The sequence below is a fragment of the Dipteris shenzhenensis genome, chromosome 17, assembly GCF_047967505.1.
Source record: "Dipteris shenzhenensis isolate YYH24624 ecotype China chromosome 17, Dip_SZ_1.0, whole genome shotgun sequence".
NCBI classification, from domain to species: domain Eukaryota; kingdom Viridiplantae; phylum Streptophyta; class Polypodiopsida; order Gleicheniales; family Dipteridaceae; genus Dipteris; species Dipteris shenzhenensis.
Window position 1 is genome coordinate 52,693,347 of NC_141612.1, and position 20,709 is coordinate 52,714,055.

The 20,709-nt window shown below is 42.5% G+C and overlaps 1 protein-coding gene across 4 annotated transcripts in view; it reads right to left on the reverse strand.

Moving 5' to 3' along the window:
• Window positions 1-1,992: 1,992 nt before the first annotated feature.
• LOC147892284 (O-fucosyltransferase 38-like) overlaps window positions 1,993-20,709 on the reverse strand; it is a 42,281-nt gene continuing 23,564 nt past the window's right edge. For 3 of the 4 annotated variants that reach the window (XM_087387889.1, XM_087387888.1, XM_087387892.1), the window contains 7 exons: window positions 20,040-20,220; window positions 19,798-19,926; window positions 19,566-19,708; window positions 19,193-19,406; window positions 3,283-3,467; window positions 3,088-3,183; window positions 1,993-2,519 (listed from right to left, as the gene is read on the reverse strand). In XM_087387889.1, the coding sequence (XP_087244015.1) occupies window positions 2,288-2,519; window positions 3,088-3,183; window positions 3,283-3,467; window positions 19,193-19,406; window positions 19,566-19,708; window positions 19,798-19,926; window positions 20,040-20,220 (1,180 nt within the window). In that variant the 3' untranslated portion in view covers window positions 1,993-2,287. The remainder of the gene's footprint in view (window positions 2,520-3,087; window positions 3,184-3,282; window positions 3,468-19,192; window positions 19,407-19,565; window positions 19,709-19,797; window positions 19,927-20,039; window positions 20,221-20,709) is intronic. The other variant, XM_087387890.1, reaches the window with a different exon arrangement.

Below are 20,709 nucleotides of genomic sequence, written 5' to 3' on the forward strand. Positions count from 1 at the left end.
AAAGAATTATCTAATGGATGTGAATGAACTGTATGACACTAGCCTGACCAAACGCTAGTTGAAAAATCAATGTGTTTAGATTAAAAAGTCCCATCAATAATTAAGCCTTATAATTAATTTCATCAATTGGATAAAAAGTAAGAAAAGAGAAACATATAAGAAAAAAGAAGTTTGAGACGTCTAAGTTGAAAAATACAACTAGAGTTTATAAAAATTTCGACCAAAATTAAGAGTTTAATAATATTGAGTTACAAACACAATATTGAAAAAAAATATCAAATCCTCAAGCAGTCCAAGTTCCGAGGTCGAGGTTTACTTACATGCCACCATCCAAACAAATTAGATGCTAGAACATAATTACGTTTGGATAGACACGTAATGCATGTTTTCCCCAGCTTGTTATCGCTTTACCTAAGAAAATAGACAACCATATGGATTCTTAGATAATTAAAAAAAGTTTAAGTCACAATTGAAGTTGAAGTCGTTTAAGTCACAAGTGAACTAAGGAGCGAATGAGTGCATGGGTTGAGAAAGGTTTAGAAGAGAAATGGAAGGATTAGTGGGCTTAGTGTGTGGGGTGGTTAAAAAGAGAGTATAAAGGAAAGATTTCATGAGAGATACATAAAAGAATAATTCACAGTTGAAGAAGTATACATGTGTGTGTGTATAAAAATAAGTGTCTATATGTGAGATACCTTTACTAATCAAAATTACAGTGTGTGCGCGCACACGTGTGTGTGTGTGAGCTTACCAAAAAATGTACAAAATACTTTTTAATAATAATAAAAAAGTATGTGACATACACACATATGTACGTACGTATGTACATACGTAAGTAGGTACAGAGATGGGTATGTATGTATGCATGTATATTTATATTTATATAGTATTGCCAAATCAAGCTATTTTTTGGACAAATTTTCATAGTTTATAAGAACCATGATATGAGTGAATTTAGATATGAATCACATTTCTATATATATGAATTTTTTGCCGTACCCCTTTTGAAAATCCTAAGTGCGATTGACATCAGTTCAAAACTAGTGTTTCATGTGACCCATGAAAACAACCCAAATTGGTTCAATTCATAGCAATCCTAGATTCCATATGGGAAGAACTTTGTGAAGATATCTTTAGAAAATTCGAGGTGAATTGCGGTACTAATGGATCATTACATGGCAATTTAGCACCCCCTTGCCACCATTAGGTACCACAAGATACTTAGCATCTTTCCCTCCAATTTGTACTCAATGTGCATCCCAAGCTAGAGAGCGAAAGAGGCATGCTTCCATCCTCCTCTTGCAACATACTTCTAAGTGCTTGGAATCATTGGTTATGACATTCTACAACTTTTAAATGGCATCTTTTAAAGGCAAGACGTGGCCAAGAAGAGGGACGTTGGTGAAGCTGGATGAAGCGTGATTTAATACATCATACAGATCATCATAGTAGGATTTCCAAAACTTGATCATTCATGGGGCACTGCGATCTCTTTGCGAATACTTCCATCCAGAATTCAGTATGTAAAAGATGCTAAAATTTATGCTCATGGCGCATGAGAAAATATTTATCTTGCCTCAGATCAAAGCATCAACACTCTTGTGCTCTACAACACCAAATCAAAGAATGTATCTACAAAGAAGTCTCCCTATTTTACTATCACAAATAATTGTTATGAGCTATAGCCCCCCTCCTCTCTCTCTCTCTCTCACACACACACACACACACACACATCAGTGCATAGACCAACCCCAACTCCAATCTCATCCTCATTGCAATCTCTTTTGTAGGCAGCAAGGCAGACCCCTCCAAACCCTGACACTCATAACATGAATTAGGTTCTTTTGAAGATCAATGACTGTTTGTACACCCAAGCAAATAGATGGTCACAAAGCTATATCTGGCAACATACTTCAAAAAATTATCAAGAAAAGAAGACAACTGTTTCTGCAAACTTGCTTATGTTTTCCAAAGACAATAGAAAGCTATTATTACATGTGCTGAAAGAATGAATGAATGAGGTACAGCCTAGAAAATACAGAGTTTACCACCGTAGCTTCAATGGCAAACATACAAGATCATTTCTTAGCCTTGGGCTTGCAACACCACCAAATGTTTCCATTTGTTTTCTATTGCACATGTGCAAAGACTCGAAGCTTTTCCACTGAAGAATGAATGAATGTGGGTACAGCCAAGAAAATAAGGTTTAGCAGCATAAGTTCAATGGCAAGTGTGAAAGATCGTGGCCATTCGGCTTCTAACACAACCAAATATTTCCATTTGCTTTTTATTGCACATGTGCAGAGACTTGAATCTTTTCCGTTGAGGTTTCACTTCTGACGGGGCCATAAGTGTTTCTTTTTGCATTCCGATTCAATAGATTACCTACATCAGTTGTACTATGTTTCTGGCACAAGCAGTCCGGCAGAGGATTTGTATAGAAGGCTTCCTCGGTTCTGAACCGGTCCCGCCCTTTGCTGCCTGGCAATGGACCTTTCCTCTTCCTGGGTGCTCCTTGTCTGAACATGTAAGGCATTAGGGAAAAATAAGCTCACTGTCGCAAACAACAGGACTGTTAACTTCATAGATTCTAACATTTGAGTGTTATGTTTTGGCCATGACCCTTTGAGAATGTGTCTATACATACACACTTTTTTTAGTGAAGATTTAGTTGCTTTTTATATTACACGGTAGTTTATCTATACATACACACACAAAAGAAGCAGCACACATGCTTTCTACAGAGTTAAATATCAGCTAATATGGAAATCCGTAATCTCCCATTCTTTTAGTCTGTGCCGGACTACCGATCTTGTAGTTGTGATTGCATCATTTGTAAAGAGAACCCATTACTAGAGATGACTGGAAACTATCAGCTCTTATCACAGGATATAGAATCCACAAATATCTTGCAGACTCTGATTAGGATAAAATCTACATATAGAATCCACAAATACCTTGCAGACTCTGACCAGGATGAAATCTAGCCTCTGGGATCAGCCTAGACATTCTAAACATCCACAAGAAAGCCTGTCAGCACTTGCATTAGAAAACATCCAGATTCTGTTGTGGAGTGGACCACATTACCGTTTGCTGTGTATCTTGGTGACAATTGCTGAAAGTTCAAAGCCTTCATTTATTGTTCCTTGGTCAAGCTCGTCAAATAAGGGGACCAGCTGTCTCCTGTCAGATTCACCGACTTAAAGTCAAAGCAGCCAAACCGCGTCATGCAGTAAGGAGGCTGGCAATTACACTGACAATGAACATAATTTATGCTGCTACCTGTCTGGGGAAATAGTTTTCCGGTGGCCTAAGAAGCGCCGATGGCCCTCCACTGCACGAGCCATGTTTCCAGAGTAAGATGGAACAAACACATCACTCTCCACTGAAACAATGTAGTCTAGGGCAGCCATCTGAGATGCATGATGTGTAAATGGTGCAAGCTCCTCTGGAGTCGCTATAGTTTCCTGGTTTTTGAGAGAAAAAAAAGAAAATCAGTAATCAGAATGTGAGCTGAAGAATCCACAATCCTTCACACTTTTTCTATGAAAGACAGTAAAGAAAATTTTGCTACCATGCCAGCCCAAAAATAACCACAAAGCATACAGTGTCATGGAGTTCTTTTATATCCCACTACACAGTCATGAACGCATGATGCATTCTAATTATTCCTATCGAAGCGTCCAATCAAGCTCTCTCTGCAATACAAATTTAGTCATTTCTACCAAAGTATCCAAACATGCTTTCTTTCCAGGCTGTAACTGAAAGTGACTAAAACCCCTAGTGATAGCTAGAAATGGATCATGCCAAAATCACAGAGAAAAGACTGTTCAAATTTAAGGAATTTTTTATATTAGAATAATTTGAAAAGGCAACAACTCCACACCCTTACAGAGAAAAAGGACTAACCAGCCCCACACTTGAGAACAGGCAGCAAGCAAAGAGAGGAAGAGACAAGAGGCCCATGAACAGGACAAAGGGGAGACCAGTCATGGTCAAATTAAACACGAGCATGAGGCCTGGCGATCCCAATAAGGTCAATCCAAATACTCCAAATACTGTGGAAGGAAAGCACAGAAGTATCAAAAGTGGAGCATTTGGGTGAACAGTCATACCCATGTGAACAAAGAAGCAGTAGTGAAAATGGAGCACAAGCAGGACAAGACCAAGAACCATGAGCTTATAATTTGTTCCAAACTTTTCAAAAATCAAATCTTCAGCGCAGCATAGAAATGGTGTTATACGGAGCGATACATCAAATGACAAGCTTCCTCAATATCTAAAACTACAGAAGGGGGCTGAAGGTGTTCCACATGGCAACGTTGTTAAGGATGCAACTGGAGAAGCTTCTTAAAAGTCGAAAAGCACAAAAGCAGGCTAAGAGTTGCATTATATATCATACATGCATACATCTCTATCTATATTACTGTATTTTCTTCTTATTATTGTCCAGGTTTATTTCTTTATATTTTTGCATGAGTGCCTGCACACACTTTTTTTTTTTTGGGTGAAAGCTATTTGTCATTATATTACAAAAAGCAATCCCAAAGAAAGGGACAGCCAAGTACAACAAAGGAGGCAGGATGGTCAAGTTTCCGCGCGTGAAGACAATCATGAAATGATTCCCTGAGAGAAGCCCAGAAGTAGTGATACATAACAAGGGGGGGATCACCAAAGACCCGATGATTGTGGTCCTTCCATTGGGTCCAGGGTGCCCATTAGTGAACCCAATAAAAGAAAAAATCATATCCTCGCCTCTGAGGATGAAAGCCAAACAACCAAAAAAGTTTGCCAAAACAAGCAATCGAAAAATGAGCCTGAAGCCTTAGCTGCAAGTGAAGAAGTAACTAGATATAGGGCAATGCTAGAACAAATGAGAGACAAACTCCCACAAAGAGAAACAACGTCGACAAGTGGGCAATACGACAACGAGCCAAAAGCTTTCCAACACGAAGCACCCCAAGCAAAGCCCGCTAAAAAACCTTTTGCCGTAGCGGAAGCTTTGGAGACCCAAATATGCTGCAATTGTTTCCTCCACCAGCGACGTCAACGTGCCATGGACCAAATGTGATTGACATGTGGAGCTGCCCAGGGAGAACGCACAGATGTAACCGTAATATTTGCCAACGGCAATACAAGGCGCACATTATTATCTAATTGAAGCACCTGGTATTTGAAACGATCAAAGATCTCAAGAATAGGCACTCTGGTGGTATTGTTACTTTAGAGAATGTGCTTTATGTTCTTGGCATTCGCAAGAACCTCATTTCTATTTCAGCCATAGCTACATGTGGCTTTCAACTTCTTTTTATGGTGTTAGGTGTGTAGTGTATGATGCTACACATGCCTTTACGATGGTCTTGACTGGCACATTGACTAGAGGTCTTTAAGACCTCATGCATATGACAGGTGTTTGGATGATGCTGCACTTGCAGATGCACATGCCTTTGCTCTTGATTCTTCCATGGCAGATACACATTTGTGGCATGAGAGGTTTGGACACCTCAACGTTGGAGCTTTGGTGAAGTTATATGAGGATGGTATGGTTGTTGATCTTCCCAAAATGCATATGCTTTCAAAGCATGTTTGTGAACCATGCTTGCTTGGTAAGGTGCACCATGCTGTGTTTCCCAAGGATGGGAGAGTTGGTGCCTCACGCAAGCTCTATTTGGTTCATAGTGATGTTTGTGGACCCATGAGGGTTGCAGCTCTTAGGGGATTCTATTATTTTATCACTTTTATTGATAACTTCATCACGTACACTTGGATTTTCGCCTTGAAATCCAAATCTGAAGTTTCTCCATGCTTCAAGCATTTTATTGCCTTGGCTGAGAATGAGAGTGCGCTGCACATTGCTCACCTTAATACAGACAGGGGGGGTGAATACATGTCAAAAGAGTTTGCTGTTTTTTTGGCTCCACGTAGCATACATCATTGATGCACAGTGCCTTATAGTCCTCAATAGAATCCCGTGGCTGAACGGAAGAATGGGTTAGTGATGGAGATGGCCAGCTGCATGTTGAAAGGCAAACATTTGTCTAACAAGTTATGGTTGGATGCTGTCATGTGCTAATTACATTTTGAACAGATGTCCCACAAAGGCATTGCAGACTATCACACCTTATGAGGCTTGGACAGGCCGTAAGCCTCGCATTTCTCACGTGAGGACTTTTGGATGCTTGGCCTACGGTCAAGTGCCTTCACAGACACGCACCAAGTTGGATGATAAAGTTGTCAAGTGCATTTTTATTGGGTATAGCTCAGAAAGCAAGGGCTATAAGCTCTATCAGCCCCGCACGGGCAAGTGTTTTGTCAGTCGGGATGTTGTGTTTGATGAATCTACCACACTGTCTTTGTTGGACTATAAAAAACAGCCCATTGTTGATGGCCCAAATATTTTTGACAACTTGATGCCTTTGTTTCCATCCAATGCTCACGATGATGTTCCATCTGAGGTTGTACCTCCTCCATCTGTTGGTCATTTGCAGCCACATGTGCAGCCAGATATTCAGCCAGATATTCAGCTTGATATGCCTCTCATTGATCAGGATCATTTGCACATAGCTCTTGACCAAGAAAGAGCTGAAATCCAGGAGCCCAAAAAGGTCCCCTGTTGGCTCCTTGACACATTAAAAGACAGCAAACAAGATACTCCTCTGCCAGCTATCCGGAAAGAGCATGCTAGTTTTGTTGCTTATGCATTGGTTGCTACCGCATGCAATGAAGAGCCTTTAGTCATCAAGATGCCTTTCAGAATCATTGCTGGTTGAAGACCATGCAAGCTGAATTGGATCTATCCATCAGAATAACACTTGGGAGTTGTGTGATTTGCCTTCTGGTTAGAATGCCATTGGAACTAAGTGGGTTTACAAAATTAAACAGAAAGCTGATGGTTCAGTAGACCGTTACCAAGCCCGTCTTGTTGCTAAGGGCTATGCTCAACAGCAAGGCATTGACTTTGAAGAGACTTTTGCTCCCACTTCCAGGATCACTACTATTTGCATTGTTATTGCCTTTGCTGCCCACTTTCATTTGGAGGTCCATCAGCTTGATATCAAGACAACTTTCCTTCATGGGCATTCACAGGAAGAGGTCTATGTTTCCCAACCTCCTGGCTTTGAGGTTGAAGGTTTTGAAAGAAATGTATGCCGCTTGAAAAAATCCCTCTATGTATTGAAGTAGGCACCTTGGGCTTGGTATTCCAGGATTCATACTCATTTGCTCATACTTGGCTATCAGAACAGCCCTACAGAGGCTACTCTTTACATCTGCAAGCATGGGACCGATTTGCTGATTTTAGTCCTTTATGTGGATGACATGCTTGTGACTGGGACAAATGCTAAGCAAATTGTAGATTTTAAGCTTGATTTGCAGAAGACATTTGCTATGTCGGATCTTGGTCTTTTGCACTACTATCTGGACATCCAATTTGCTAGCAATGAGAGGGGCATTTTGATGTCACAATCCAAGTACATTGGACAGCTTTTGCAGCGTTTTTAATTTGAGGATTGCAAGCCCGTATACACACCATTAAAGCCTGGTTTTCACTTCTCTTCCGAGGAAGGCAGCGGTACATGCGATGTCACTCTGTATCAACAGCAGTTGGTTGGTTGATTTACCTATGCCATACGAGACCTGAACTATAGTATGTTGTCTCACAGTTGAGCAGATATATGCACAGCCCATCTATGCACCATTGGCATGCTGTGAAACGTGTCTTCAAATATCTCAAAGGCAGTCAGCATTTAGGCCTTCTCTATGGGGCTGATACTTCACTTGTCATGCATGGATTCACTGATAGTGATTGGGCTGGTTGTTCGGACACTCTTGTGTCACATAGCGGCAATTGTTTCATGCTTAGTACTTCATGCGTTTCTTGGTTCAGCCAGAAGCAGAGTACATTTGTTACTTCTAGCTGTGAAGCTGAGTACGGAGCAGCTTTCACAGCTACAGTGGAGTGTGTTTGGCTTCGGAAGCTACTTGCGGATCTTTATGCATGTAAGATTGCTCCTACCGTCATCTTCACTGATCGTCAGAGTGCTTTGGCTGTTACACAGAATCCTATGATCCGTGCTCGCACAAAGCATATTGAGATTCACTATCACTATGTCAGAGAGCGATTATCATCAGGTGATATTTAGTGGTCTTATGTTCCCACTGAAGACAACTTGGCAAATCTATTTACAAAGCCTCTACCTTGACCTAAGTTTGAGGCTTTTCGGCAAGCTTTAAACTTAGTACCTTTTGTAACTTGATCTGTTGTACTCTGTACAGTCATAGTTTGCTATATCCCTACAGGATGAACATGTGCAACCATGACATTAGATATTCAGCTATCCTGAGCCATGTCCAGGGCACTTCAGCCCATACCATGGAGGGGGGTTTGTAGGTCATTCTATGGGCTATCCATAGGTGCCACTTATTCCTTGGTATGTGTCTTGTAGTCCTAGTTATAGTCAGTTAGGACTATTGGTACAGTTAGTACATGTACCACCTAGGTCAGTTAGGACACTTAGTCAAGTTAGGGCATTTAGCCCTAGCGTTTTGTTATGTTGGCTCTCTCTTGAGCCTCCACACACAGTATTGCAGCAATTTATTACATCATCTTGTTTTTCTCCCTCTAACCTCCATTTTTGAGCTTCCAATAGCCAACAGTCTCCCATTTAGAAATTTCTCTATGATCATTACATTTCAGACAATGTTTAGCCTAGCATAAGAATATGTTTTCTTCCGAAGACAAAGGCCGAAAATGACTAAGCTCAATGAATGTTTGGCAAGTGTTTTTGGCCCAAGCAATAGTGTCCCTTAAGCTTTTCATGTAGTATTTAGCATAGTCACGAATGACTGCTTGCATTCTAGCAACAAAAGCATCCCATGCATAATCAATATCAATATGGCTCTGATGTTGTGAAAGAGGCTGCACACACACACACACATACACAAACATTTTTTGGTGAAATTCATTTGTCATCATATTGCAAAGAATAGTCACACGAAAAGGGACAACCAATTACAAGTTCTCAAAAGTTATCATTATATGACAATAAGGTAGGATAATCTATATCCCCCACATGTAGACAATCATACAATGATTGCCTTAAGGATGCAAGGAAGAACTAATAAACACACACACGCGCGCGTGTGCACATGTAACACACACATTATTCTTTTTTTTTGTGAACAACATTTGTCATTAAATTACAAAGAAAAGTCCCCAAGAGAGAGGCATGCAAGCAAAAACATTAGAAAATTTCATTATATGACAAAAAAGCAAAATAATCAAGATCTGGCAAATGCAAGTAGTCGACTAAGGATTGTGGAAGAGAAGCACAGAAAGAGTGATACTCAACCAATGGCGAATCACCAAAGACCCTATGGTTTTAGTCCTTCCATGGGGTCCATAGTGCCCAATAAAGAGCCCAATCAAAGAAAAGATCATACCCTGGTAGGATGAACCCCAAACAGCCAGAACAGCTTGGCAAAGCAAGCAATAGTGGAATGGGCCTGAAGACGCTGCTGTAGCAAGAACAAGAAATCTCGAGAATCAAAGCAATGCTGAATAGATGAGGCATAGACTCCCACAAGGATAGACATTGGTGATAAGTAGTTGGAGTAATATGTCGGCGACAACCAAGATCTATCCAAATGGAAGAACCCCAAGCAAAACTCACTATGAGAAAATATGTTGACGAAGAGGGAGTTTGCAACCAAATTTGCTGCAATCTTTTCTTCCACACATGTGCCGTGGGCCAGATGCAATTTACATGAACAAAAACCCAAGGAGAAGGCAGCCAAACCTTATACAACAATGCAACTGTGACATCAGCTAAGAGCACTGAACGACAAGCATGGTCATTTGATCGAAGGCCCAATCTTTAAGATAGTTCAGAATCTTAAGACGAGCACCGGTTAAAAGTCATGAAGCATCTACACCGATAGTGCCGTAGTGGTCTATAATGATGTCCCAAACCAAACAGTTTGACTGCCGCAAGAAAAGATAATATCATACCGGCATCATTAAGTACATCCCCTACAATCCATATGCTCTTGGACCACATAAGGTAAGAGCGACGGGCCTCCTACAGTGCAAGCACCTTTGACCAATGAAGGCATTCCGCACATAAAGAGTTTCCAGCAAGAGAATCCCTGGCATTCCATTTAAGATGCGAGAGGATGTACTTCTAGTCAAAAAAAAAAGTGAGCGACAAAAGGGCATCCCTTCATCCTAATTCAATGTAACCCTAGCGAAAATCCCATTGAGTAATCTACCACTGACCAAATGACAAATGCAAAAGCAAATGTTGTCATGTACTCCCATGGCTGATCACCCTGCAATCTTTGGCGGCAACGTTTGATGTGATTGTCAGAAAAGATTCATGATAGTGGACGTGAAACTTGAGATATCTTGCTTAGCAAACATCATGAGGGGCAAATAAAATTGTATGTAGACAACTAAAATTGATTGAACTATGCCAAAACGGACGTGTAACTTCCAATACTTCAATTTCTTTTTCAACTTGTTAAGCACCCAACCCATTTGTTTGCAGCAATTACTAACTGTCCACCCCAAAGGATAACCAAGATGACACACAAGCTGTGTAGGGAAGACAATTTCCCCAGGCCATAAAATATGATGTCAATCTTTCACATGGAGCGCAAGAAGCTTAGAAACTTGGAAATTCACATGCACGCCAGCTGCCAAACCATTTAAAGATAATGCACGATGAGGCATGAAAGATCTCTTTCAGTATTCTTGGGAATGAAGAAGGAATCATCAGCATATGCTTGTGCAATCACTGACCTTCTTCCATGTATCTCCAACCCATGCAATGCACATGTAGCTTTTTTTTTGGCAAAGAGAATAAATTTCTATTAATGCTTGGAAAAACCCCATACGCATAAAATCGTAGATTCTTACATCCAGCTCACAAGGATCACACACACGCATAAATATTGTCATGAACCCAAAACAATGTGGGCATCAAAATTACTTTCACTCTCTCTGTCCCAATATAACTCCCACACTAATAGACACATGACATGACAAAGTGACGAAATAGATGGAGACCTACACTGACAGGGACATAATTTTCTACACCGAAACACATGAGAGTTGGGAGCGAGGGCTGCCTATAGTGACCGGATATACATGGGAATCAGCTCACAGAAGAGAGTTGAGAAGAGATAGCGAAGTCCGAGGCTTCGGTGGAGTGGCTGTCCCACAATTGAGACCACTCATATCTATGGTTCGGAAAGAGCAGCATGCACGACACATGTGGATACGATTTCAGCTCCCGAATACTTGGCCAATCTTTCTTGCGGTGTGCTATTTTCCTCCAGGCATGTCATCCTATGCACGAGAGGTCACTACAGATGGACACAGCCCATATGAGACGATCCATGATGACATCACAGAGTTTTCTAGACAGGGAGACACCCTCCTACTGGGGGACTTCAATGCATGGACTGGAAATAGACCGGAGGGCCTACTTGACTTCTCAGATGATGATAGAGACCCACACATAGTCCTGGAACTAGGTGTAGCTGAGCTTGGGATAGTAAGGCATTTTGTAGATGCCTCACTAGTGACAGGGTATGGATGACATTTGCTTGAGCTGGGGGCAATCCACGACCTCATCATCTTTAATGGCCTCATCCTCAGTGGAGGGGCTGTAGAGACACTTGGAGGCCTAGAGGTGTTATGTAGAGAGAGAGAGCTGACAGTCAACCTTGGGAAGACCAAGGTTATGGTCTTCAATACCTCACATGCAGTAATCCGACAACTCAGTTTCACTTATCGAGCCGAGCCAATGGAGATAGTGCAGTCCTACACATACTTGGGAGCTGACTTTTCACTATGACACATGCAGCCCAGGCACGACACACACAAGAACGGGGTGCTTTGGCCCAAATGGAGAGACAATGTTTCCAAGCACGTTTTCACGATCCACCAACGAAGTGCTGGCTTTTCAATACACTAGTGCGAGTGACTACCAGGTATGCAGCACCCTTCTAGGGATGTGATCTACCGATAGTAGTGTGGAAGAAATTTGAGCGGCTACAGGTGACCATGGGATCTAGGATGATTCGGAGCAAGCCCTCAGTCCCACATGAGATAGTACAGGTAGAGTTCGCCATAAAACCACTACAGATTGATGCCATCTTTCAGACAATGACTTTCATCCATACAATGTGGGACTTACCTCATTGTTGACTACCGAGGCTGACTCTGGAGCCATCCAGACGACTAGCTGGGGGTGGGACGGACACATGGTATGCACATATATCCACATGGTTTTTCAGACACGAGATTCAGATGGACACGCTCCCCCCCTTTCAATATAGTTTGAATGCACCCCCTGAGTCGATCTCGCGAGATGAGATTAACCAAATCATACGGTTAGATCTTCTCCAGCTTCACACAACCCGGGCTTGGGAGGGGAGATCAGGAGCTCCCCACCGAGACATAGTTCTACCGTGACTACTTCCAGAATGTCTTAGAGGAGGAATTCATCATCAGACCCCTATATCTCGAGGACAGAAGAGTCTCACATGCACTGATGATCGCCATTAGGCAGATGCGGGTTTCATCCCATCAACTCAGGATTGAGACAAGGAGAGCAGCACGTATACCTAGAGAGCAGCAGACTTGCACGCTATGCACACTGGGAGTGGTTGAGAAACATGAACACTTTCTTTGCATCTGCCTAGCCTACTACGAGATCCGGGGACGATACCACTGTCTCTATAAAGACGGGAGTGGCTTCAGCCCACTATCATGATTGATCCACTTCCATGACCAGGTCTGCATTCGGCTCTATCTGCTTGAGATGCGCCGACACATGGGGAGACCCTGCTACAACAGATTAGAGAGCAGCACGAGACAATCACACCACACGATGCAGAGGCTGACCACACATAGCGACACGTCACAAATTTTTATGCATTCGAGTCAGCTCCGCGACACAGTGGGGTGGAGGAGGAGCTAGCTGCTATGCAGCCAGTCTGGATTACCAAGAGGATTGTAGAGGCCATCCACGACATGGAGAGCGCCCAAAGCACACTCGATTGAGGTTCGCCCATCACAGCTTTCCTCAAGGGGGACTACCCAAGACGAGGGGTCACTCTCAGAGATCAAGGAGACCACGCCCTCCTCCAACACCGCAGCATGGGACAGCCAGACAGACTCAGATTCGAGATATTTTCACCACTCATAGACGAGACACCACAGTGCCCGGTTTCAGTTTCTGAGTTTCCAGTTCCAGTTCCAGTTCTCAGCCTTCTATAGCACATGATATGATTTTTTTTCCCCCCAAAAAAGAGACTTCTATTAAGTAAGAAAGAAACCCGCTAGAGCAAGCTCTGTGTGGAAATACACCATGCTAAGCATGTAATAAAAAACACCTCAGAGGAATGAGGTAGAAAGAAACCAAGGCTGAGGCTGAAAATGCCATCTCAACCCTATAGAAGTCTCAGCAAAGAAGGGAGAGTCTCTCCAATCTCTGAGAAAAGTAACTCTCCTGGAGGAGGCTGCTCGAGATGATCCCTGCATGGTCGCCCAAATGGCCATCAGAGTGTGTATCGTTATCTGTCCAAGTACTGGCCAAGATCTGAGAAGGGTGAACCTGAGAACCCTCCAAAGCCTCAGTGCATCTGCATGATATGAAATTTGACCCATTGAACTCTTTTTATTTCAGCATAGTACTCAGCAAAGGGTCTTAGCGCGCCCTTTGCCTCAGCCCTTTGTGGCTTGTATGAGTTTTTCCCTTTCGGTGTCACTTTGTCCCATAGGTCCGCGAGGCCTAATCTCTCTCTCTCTCTCTCTCTTTCTGATATCCACAATTATCACAGAATCATGCAGAGAAAACAACTCTATATTAGCAGCTGCATATATCAGATAGGTAAAGAGCACACGGCCGATTCTCATCAGAGAGGGCTGCTTGAACTCTCCAGACTGTTGCAAGACAAGAAGAAATCACCAACACCCGTCTGAGAGACCTTATAACTCGTCTCGTCACCGCCATGCACCAATCAGTGCTCACACCTCCATCCACACAAACACCACATAGTGTTCACAAACCGACCATTCATAGGCCGCAGCTGATATTTGTGCCATGCAAGGCACCCCCTTCAAACCTCAGATGCACACATGCCTCCCTATGTAGGAGCACTAAGACTTTCACGCCAACGTAAACACGCCTAACCCCAAGAAGAGATACTACAGACAAGGAACTTCAGAAGCACAAAAGGAAGACGATAAAGGGCAAAATGAGCAGCAGACTATAAAGCAGTAAAGGCAACAAGAAAATGACCAAAATAGCCTACAAACACACGCACACAACCCAGCACTCACACACAGTGGGAAGCAACCAAAAGGAGATGGTATGGAGACAAAAAGTTGGCAGAAAATTCACAATAAAGGCAGACAACCCAGGAAGTACACGCAACCAAGAAACACCTACCAAGAAGCATGTTCACAAAGGAATGGAGGACAGGGAGGTTCACTAGACAAGTTGTTGCAAGGATGGAGGGTCCCCGGCAGATTTGGGCAAACACAAAGGGCTAGCATAGACAGTGTACAAACCAAGGGACACCCTGGGGGCACGGCGTGGCAACAGGAAGTAATCCACAAAGACCTAGCTGCATAAACGCCTATCCTGGGTCTCCAGCCAACCCTGGACCAGCAAAAGTATCAAGAAAATCAAGATTCGGATCAAGAAAGTGCAAACAGGGAGCTTTTGTTGCGTTTCAGCAGCAACTCTCTACAATGCACTACTGAAAGGAAGGGAAGAGGGACAAGACCAGTGCTATTGAAGATCGCTGGAAACATACACACAAATGTGAGGAGACATATATTTTTGCATTTCTGCACTTCTGCAAATAAATAGGGACAACAGAGATTGGTAACTTACTCAGTAGGGACAGCTCACAATCCGATATTTTCACCAGCCTCAACAAGATATGCCTAGCCTTGCTTGAGAGCAAAAGGGTAACATTGAAGGAAACCAGGACTTTCTTGGATGAGGATCCCATACTCCTACAACAAGAACACCGTAGGGAGGGGATGGTAAGTGTGATGGCAGCAAGGCACGAAGGGAAACGGGCTGCATATAGAGATGGTAAGGTGATCATCTGGAAGTGAGAATCTAAAGGGAAGAAAGGAAGGAAAGATGGGGAAGTTGACGGTGTCCGGGCCCATAGATGAGGGCACAAAACAGAATACACATGGCTGTATGGAATTGTGCTCTCATCTATGGGCCCCAAAACACCTACTGGATATGGGAGCAGTGCATGATTTGATTATCTACAACGGTCTTCTCATATGGCTTACTTGCTTACCACATGGATGGGTGATGAGTACAATGGATAGAGCTGACCTGCTTACCACATGGATGGGGGACGAGTACAGTGGATTACCTTTGGGATCCCAGCTTTGTGTCACATATACATGATCTCCCACCCCCCCCCCCGCAACTAGGCGCTGACCACTCTTATTTGACTTTCAGCATCTTAACATCCATGCCAGCTACAAGACGAGATCTGCCAGCCTTCACCCGTGTCCAAATACACTTCGATCATGCCCTTGATACGGTTTTTATAAGCCATCTATCCCAAGAGCTGCCAACCTCCGTTGGAGATGATGCAGACCTCACCCATGCCTCAGACACTTTCGTATCAGTGGTTTAGGATGCCACTACTAGATTTCCCACGACTCGATCTCCCCACTGGGAAGATGCCACAAAACCCATGGTATGATGATGAGTATCAAAAGATGAGATCCCACCTCAAGCATGAGCAAGCTTTGGGGTACCTTATGAGGGTTGAGGCGCAGCAGATGTCACATCGCCTGACATGCCAGAAGAGACAAGCTTTCCTTTCGCATAGGATGGATGAGGTGATCAGATCTTATTGAGGAGGTAATCTCACTTTTACACAGGGGTTTCTCTCCTAAGAATAAGTCACCCATCCCCATCACTAATCCGGACATTTGGCACACGTACGCGACCTCGCTCTACGACGTCCCAAGATAGGCACCACCAAATAAGTCTTCCCTTCCCAGGCCCCCTACATCCATCTTGTTCACTACACAATGTGCGGGCTGCATTGCGTCCGCTCATGGATTTCAGTAATCTATGCAGACGAAATGTGATACTTAGAAACAAATCCGCTACTTGCGACTCTCTAGTCAGAATGGAATAAGCCATCTTAGTAAGCGGTCAACCACCACAAGGATAGAATCACACCCTCCTTGTGTCTATGGGAGATCAACTATAAAGTCCATGGAAATGCTCTCCCTTACCTAATGATAATTCCATGGATGTAAAAGGCCACGTGTCTTCATCCGTTCCGCCTCAGTCAATTGACACGAAAAACATCGTGTGATATATTCACGAATATGATTTTCCATCTTTGGCCAAAAGAGATTACGCTTTACAAGCTTGTATGTCTTTTCAATACATGGATGTCCCGCACATGAGCTATCGTGGCACTGATCGATGATCTTATCACTGATTTGAGTGGCCACCAGACGATACCATGTGACAAGTGAGAACTTAATTCTGCATGTGTTCTCGCTTGATGGCCACTCAAATCAGCTTGTTTACAAAAATCTTTCTGAGTATGATCGTTAACATCGACATAAAAGTCTACATCATATAAATAATATCTCCAATGCTTTCAATGCATGGATCACGGCATACAACTCTTGCTTGTGAGTTGGACAATTTTCCTGAGAAAGTGAAATCTTCTTGCTTTCAGAGGCAACATGCCTCCGTTCTTGCAATAGAACCGCTCCTACCGCAATGCCACGTGCCTTCATTCCTAAGAGAAATGGTTTCTGGGGATCAACAATCCTTAGCACAGGTCCTTGAGCTACTACTCTTTATTGCGTCAAAACTTCTTGTGGATTCTTTCCCTAAATGTAAAGCTTTGTCTAAGGTTGACTGAGAAAGGCAATATCAGAATACGCTTTGATATGTCTTCTATAAACTACACAAATTCTAAGAATGACCATATAGCTATCACATTCTTAGGTACTGGCCACCTAAAATGGCAGCCACCTTCTTTGGATTCAATTCAACCCCATCACAAATTATAAAGAAGCCAAGATATGCAAGCTTAACCATGCACAGTACGATTTTCTTCTTATTCATGTAGAGATTGGCTTGTTCCAAGCTTTAAATACTAACAAGACTTTTGTTGTAAACGACTATGTCATCAATAAAATGTATTAGAAACTTTCCGATATACGGGTGTGGTAATCATTCATCAACATGACGAACGTAGCTAGAGCATTGGTAAGCCCAAATGGCATTACCAAACACTCATAGTGACCAAATGTGCTTCTAAAAGAACTCTTGTGCACATTTTGAGCACAGATGCTAATACGATTGTAGCCGCATTTTAAATCTATTTTATTTAAAATTACGACACCATGCAACACATTCAACAGATCATCTATACTTGTTATCGGATATTTGTGTTTAACAGTAATATTCTTCAAGACCCGGTAGGCGATACACAACCAAAGGTACCATCTTTTTCTTCAATATTACTAGTGAAGTAAAAGGTGAGAAACTGAGTTGGATCTGACCCCAAATGAGGTATTCTTCCAGGTGCCTATGCATCTCAGCTTCTTGTCTAAAGCTCAACCTATAAGGCGGTCTTCCCTTGAACATCTCTTTCATAGGTTCTTCCCTTGAACATCTCTTTCTAGAGGTCATCCATAAGCCAACTCATCTCCAAAACAATCAGAAAACTCATTGAGAATTTGATAGGCTAATAAAGCCATCTCCCCATCTTGGGTAGCTGAGGAATCTCTTGGTGCATCCACACACAACTTAACGTATGAACAAAAAGAAATTAAACTCACTTGGAATCTTTCGACCATCCATAGTCAAGATCAAAGGACCCTGAGGACGATCCTTTTCGTCACGAAGAATATACAGCACACCATCAAATTCAAATTTGTGGATGTGTACCTCAAAGCATCGTGTGTGTTTTTCCATGTTTGTGGGCTGCATGCACCGTCTAAATTTTCACAGATCAAGGAATCCTCTACTTTTACAATCCTTGACAATAGCTGTTAGCGCCTGCCCCACGGTTACCTTCGGTGTAAAACAGGAGCATTGAGAAGCAGACCACAACAGCCAGTTTTCAGCTTTTCCAGTGCCTTCACAAATGTATGGAATATACCTAGATGAATCCAGGAACATTCCCAAACTTATCCTCTAAAAACACAACATAGTGCAGTTTCAATCTCACCATAGTCAATCATAAGATTAAAAACCATAAACTCCATCACGCATAGCAGGGACTAGCTACTATGACATCCCCACTGACGTCATCAGCGCCCAACAGTGGGTGTAGACCATAGTATAAAAATATGGTCTCACACATACAAATCCACACACCCATACATACTCGAGCATCCATTTATACAAAGTCTTCGTACTGAGTTTTTGTCGGCACTCCGGAGGTGAAGGGAAGACTCAGCCATGACGAAGGCTAGCGACGAAGGCTAGCACTAAAGGAGAAGGCTAATCAAAAAGTAGTCCAAAATCTCTTCATTCAAGCTACAACTGCTTGAGAAGTCTAAACAATTTCATTTCAGTCTCTCCCAAACGAGATGTATGGAATATCATTAATTTAATCCAGGAGTTCTTTTTCTGGCCATGTGTTTTTTTTGGGGGGGGGAAACCGTTCTATTGTTTGACTTCCATATCCTTTTCCCAAAACTATGACATCCTCACAAACATTTGCACCACTCCATCCACCTCTTCCACTCAAGCAGTGGTACCGTGGTTCCAATAAATATGGATAAAAGGAGCCCACTCCTGAGGCAATAGTGACAGCACATGCAGATAAATATTAAAAATTAATTTGTATCATTCCAGCATGATGCCCAAATAAAGCAATTTACCATTATTTAAAACTATGTCAAATGTCCCCTAATCCTTTGTTCACAGATGCAGATAAAAAGCACTTTTTATTATTCCAGCATGATGGACACATAATGCACTTTACCATTATTTGAAACTATGTCAAATATCCCCCAATCCTTTAATAACAGCAATGACAGAGGCAACTGTAGTATCTGTTCAGTTTAGTATTAGTTGAAACTATGTCAAATGCCCCCTAAGCCATTGTGAACAGCAATGACAGAGGCAAGTGTAGTATATGTGCAGCTTACTTTGCGCATTAAGTTTGGAAAACGAGCTTGAAGGCCTGCCATGCTACCGCTGCCACCATAGATTTCTCCAGCTGCAATGTAGATTCTTGTACTAGAAGGATATCCAAGAGCTCGTAAAAAGATGCCCACCTCCTTGGGTGTAAGAGGGCAAAACCCTTTCATTCTCTGCTCGGTCGAATTGATCATTTTTACTTTCCAGTGTGGAGTGTATTCTCTGGAGAAATACAGGCATTTGAAATAAGGAGGGAGATCTATTCAAGAGTCAACAAAGTGCAACTGAGTTCCTTGCACACTGAGAAAAGCAAGGGCCACTCATCAAATGACAGCAGTATTTCTTAAATGCAGAGAAAAGTAATTCCCTGGAAAAACATACCTGATTGCAGTTAGCTCTTCAGTTTCTGGATCTGAGAGGCCATACGAGCAGCCACTGAAAGCCAGCATGTCCTTTTCATAGCGAAGATGCAGGGCAATATAAGGCCCACTTGATCTCATCCTTTCCACCAGCTTCTGTACACACTTGCCAGTATTGTCAAAAGCATCTGATAGGGTCCTTGGTCTTCTCTATACTAACTCCAGTAACGTGAAAGCTATATGTGACAACATACCTTCCCTAAGGCTTCAATTGGAGGAGCAAAACGGAGAGCATCATAGTGGACACGACATCGTAACTTCTGAATGTCAAGTGGCAGATTATTGTTTGCAAGCCGTGAATCCGATTTTGCGGCACGAATCACCTGCACGACAAAGCACCATATGTCATCTAAATGATAGCATTATCAAGACATGACCCCTGCGAAGACCCAGCTTACTGAGTACTACTTAGTACAATTCAACGCGAGGTCTGCACCTTGTAATCCTTCCATAGCAGGGCTATTTCCTCCTGGTAGTACTTCACACCGGACCAGCTTCTAAACTGCTTGTGAGCCTTAGGAGCTGACAAAAGTTCCTTAGGAAGCTTCTTTACAACTGGCACGTCATCCTCCAGTGCCTTGATGAAATATCCTTCATCAAAGACATCCGAAAAATTGCTGCAATCATAAAAACCTTAAATTACACAATGCAATGGGATGACATACTCTATTCCAAAGGCTGAAAAAGGATTTAAAAATCAATAAATCCATCATCGACCTCTTGAATCATAAAAGAGCATTTGTTCTCATTGGCATACACAAGAGAAACGCAATTGTGCAGTCACAAAATATGAGCCAAAACACCTGCTGTACCCAGACCTATGCAATAAATTTCAACTTGCAGTGGCAAATGACCCTGATGACATTGACACAGTTTGATGCATCAGCCTTGGTTGCATGGTAGGGAATTGATTCTCACTAAGGCTAAGCATTCACCAGCCCTTATGGTGTGGCAATTTATACAAATCCATCCATTGGAAACAATAAGTCTTTGTCGATGACCATGATGCCAGATTCATCTCATATGATAAACTCACCGCAAATAATTCACATCACCATTAAATAGATGATCATAATGAGACCAGAAGGTAAATGATTGGATCAATG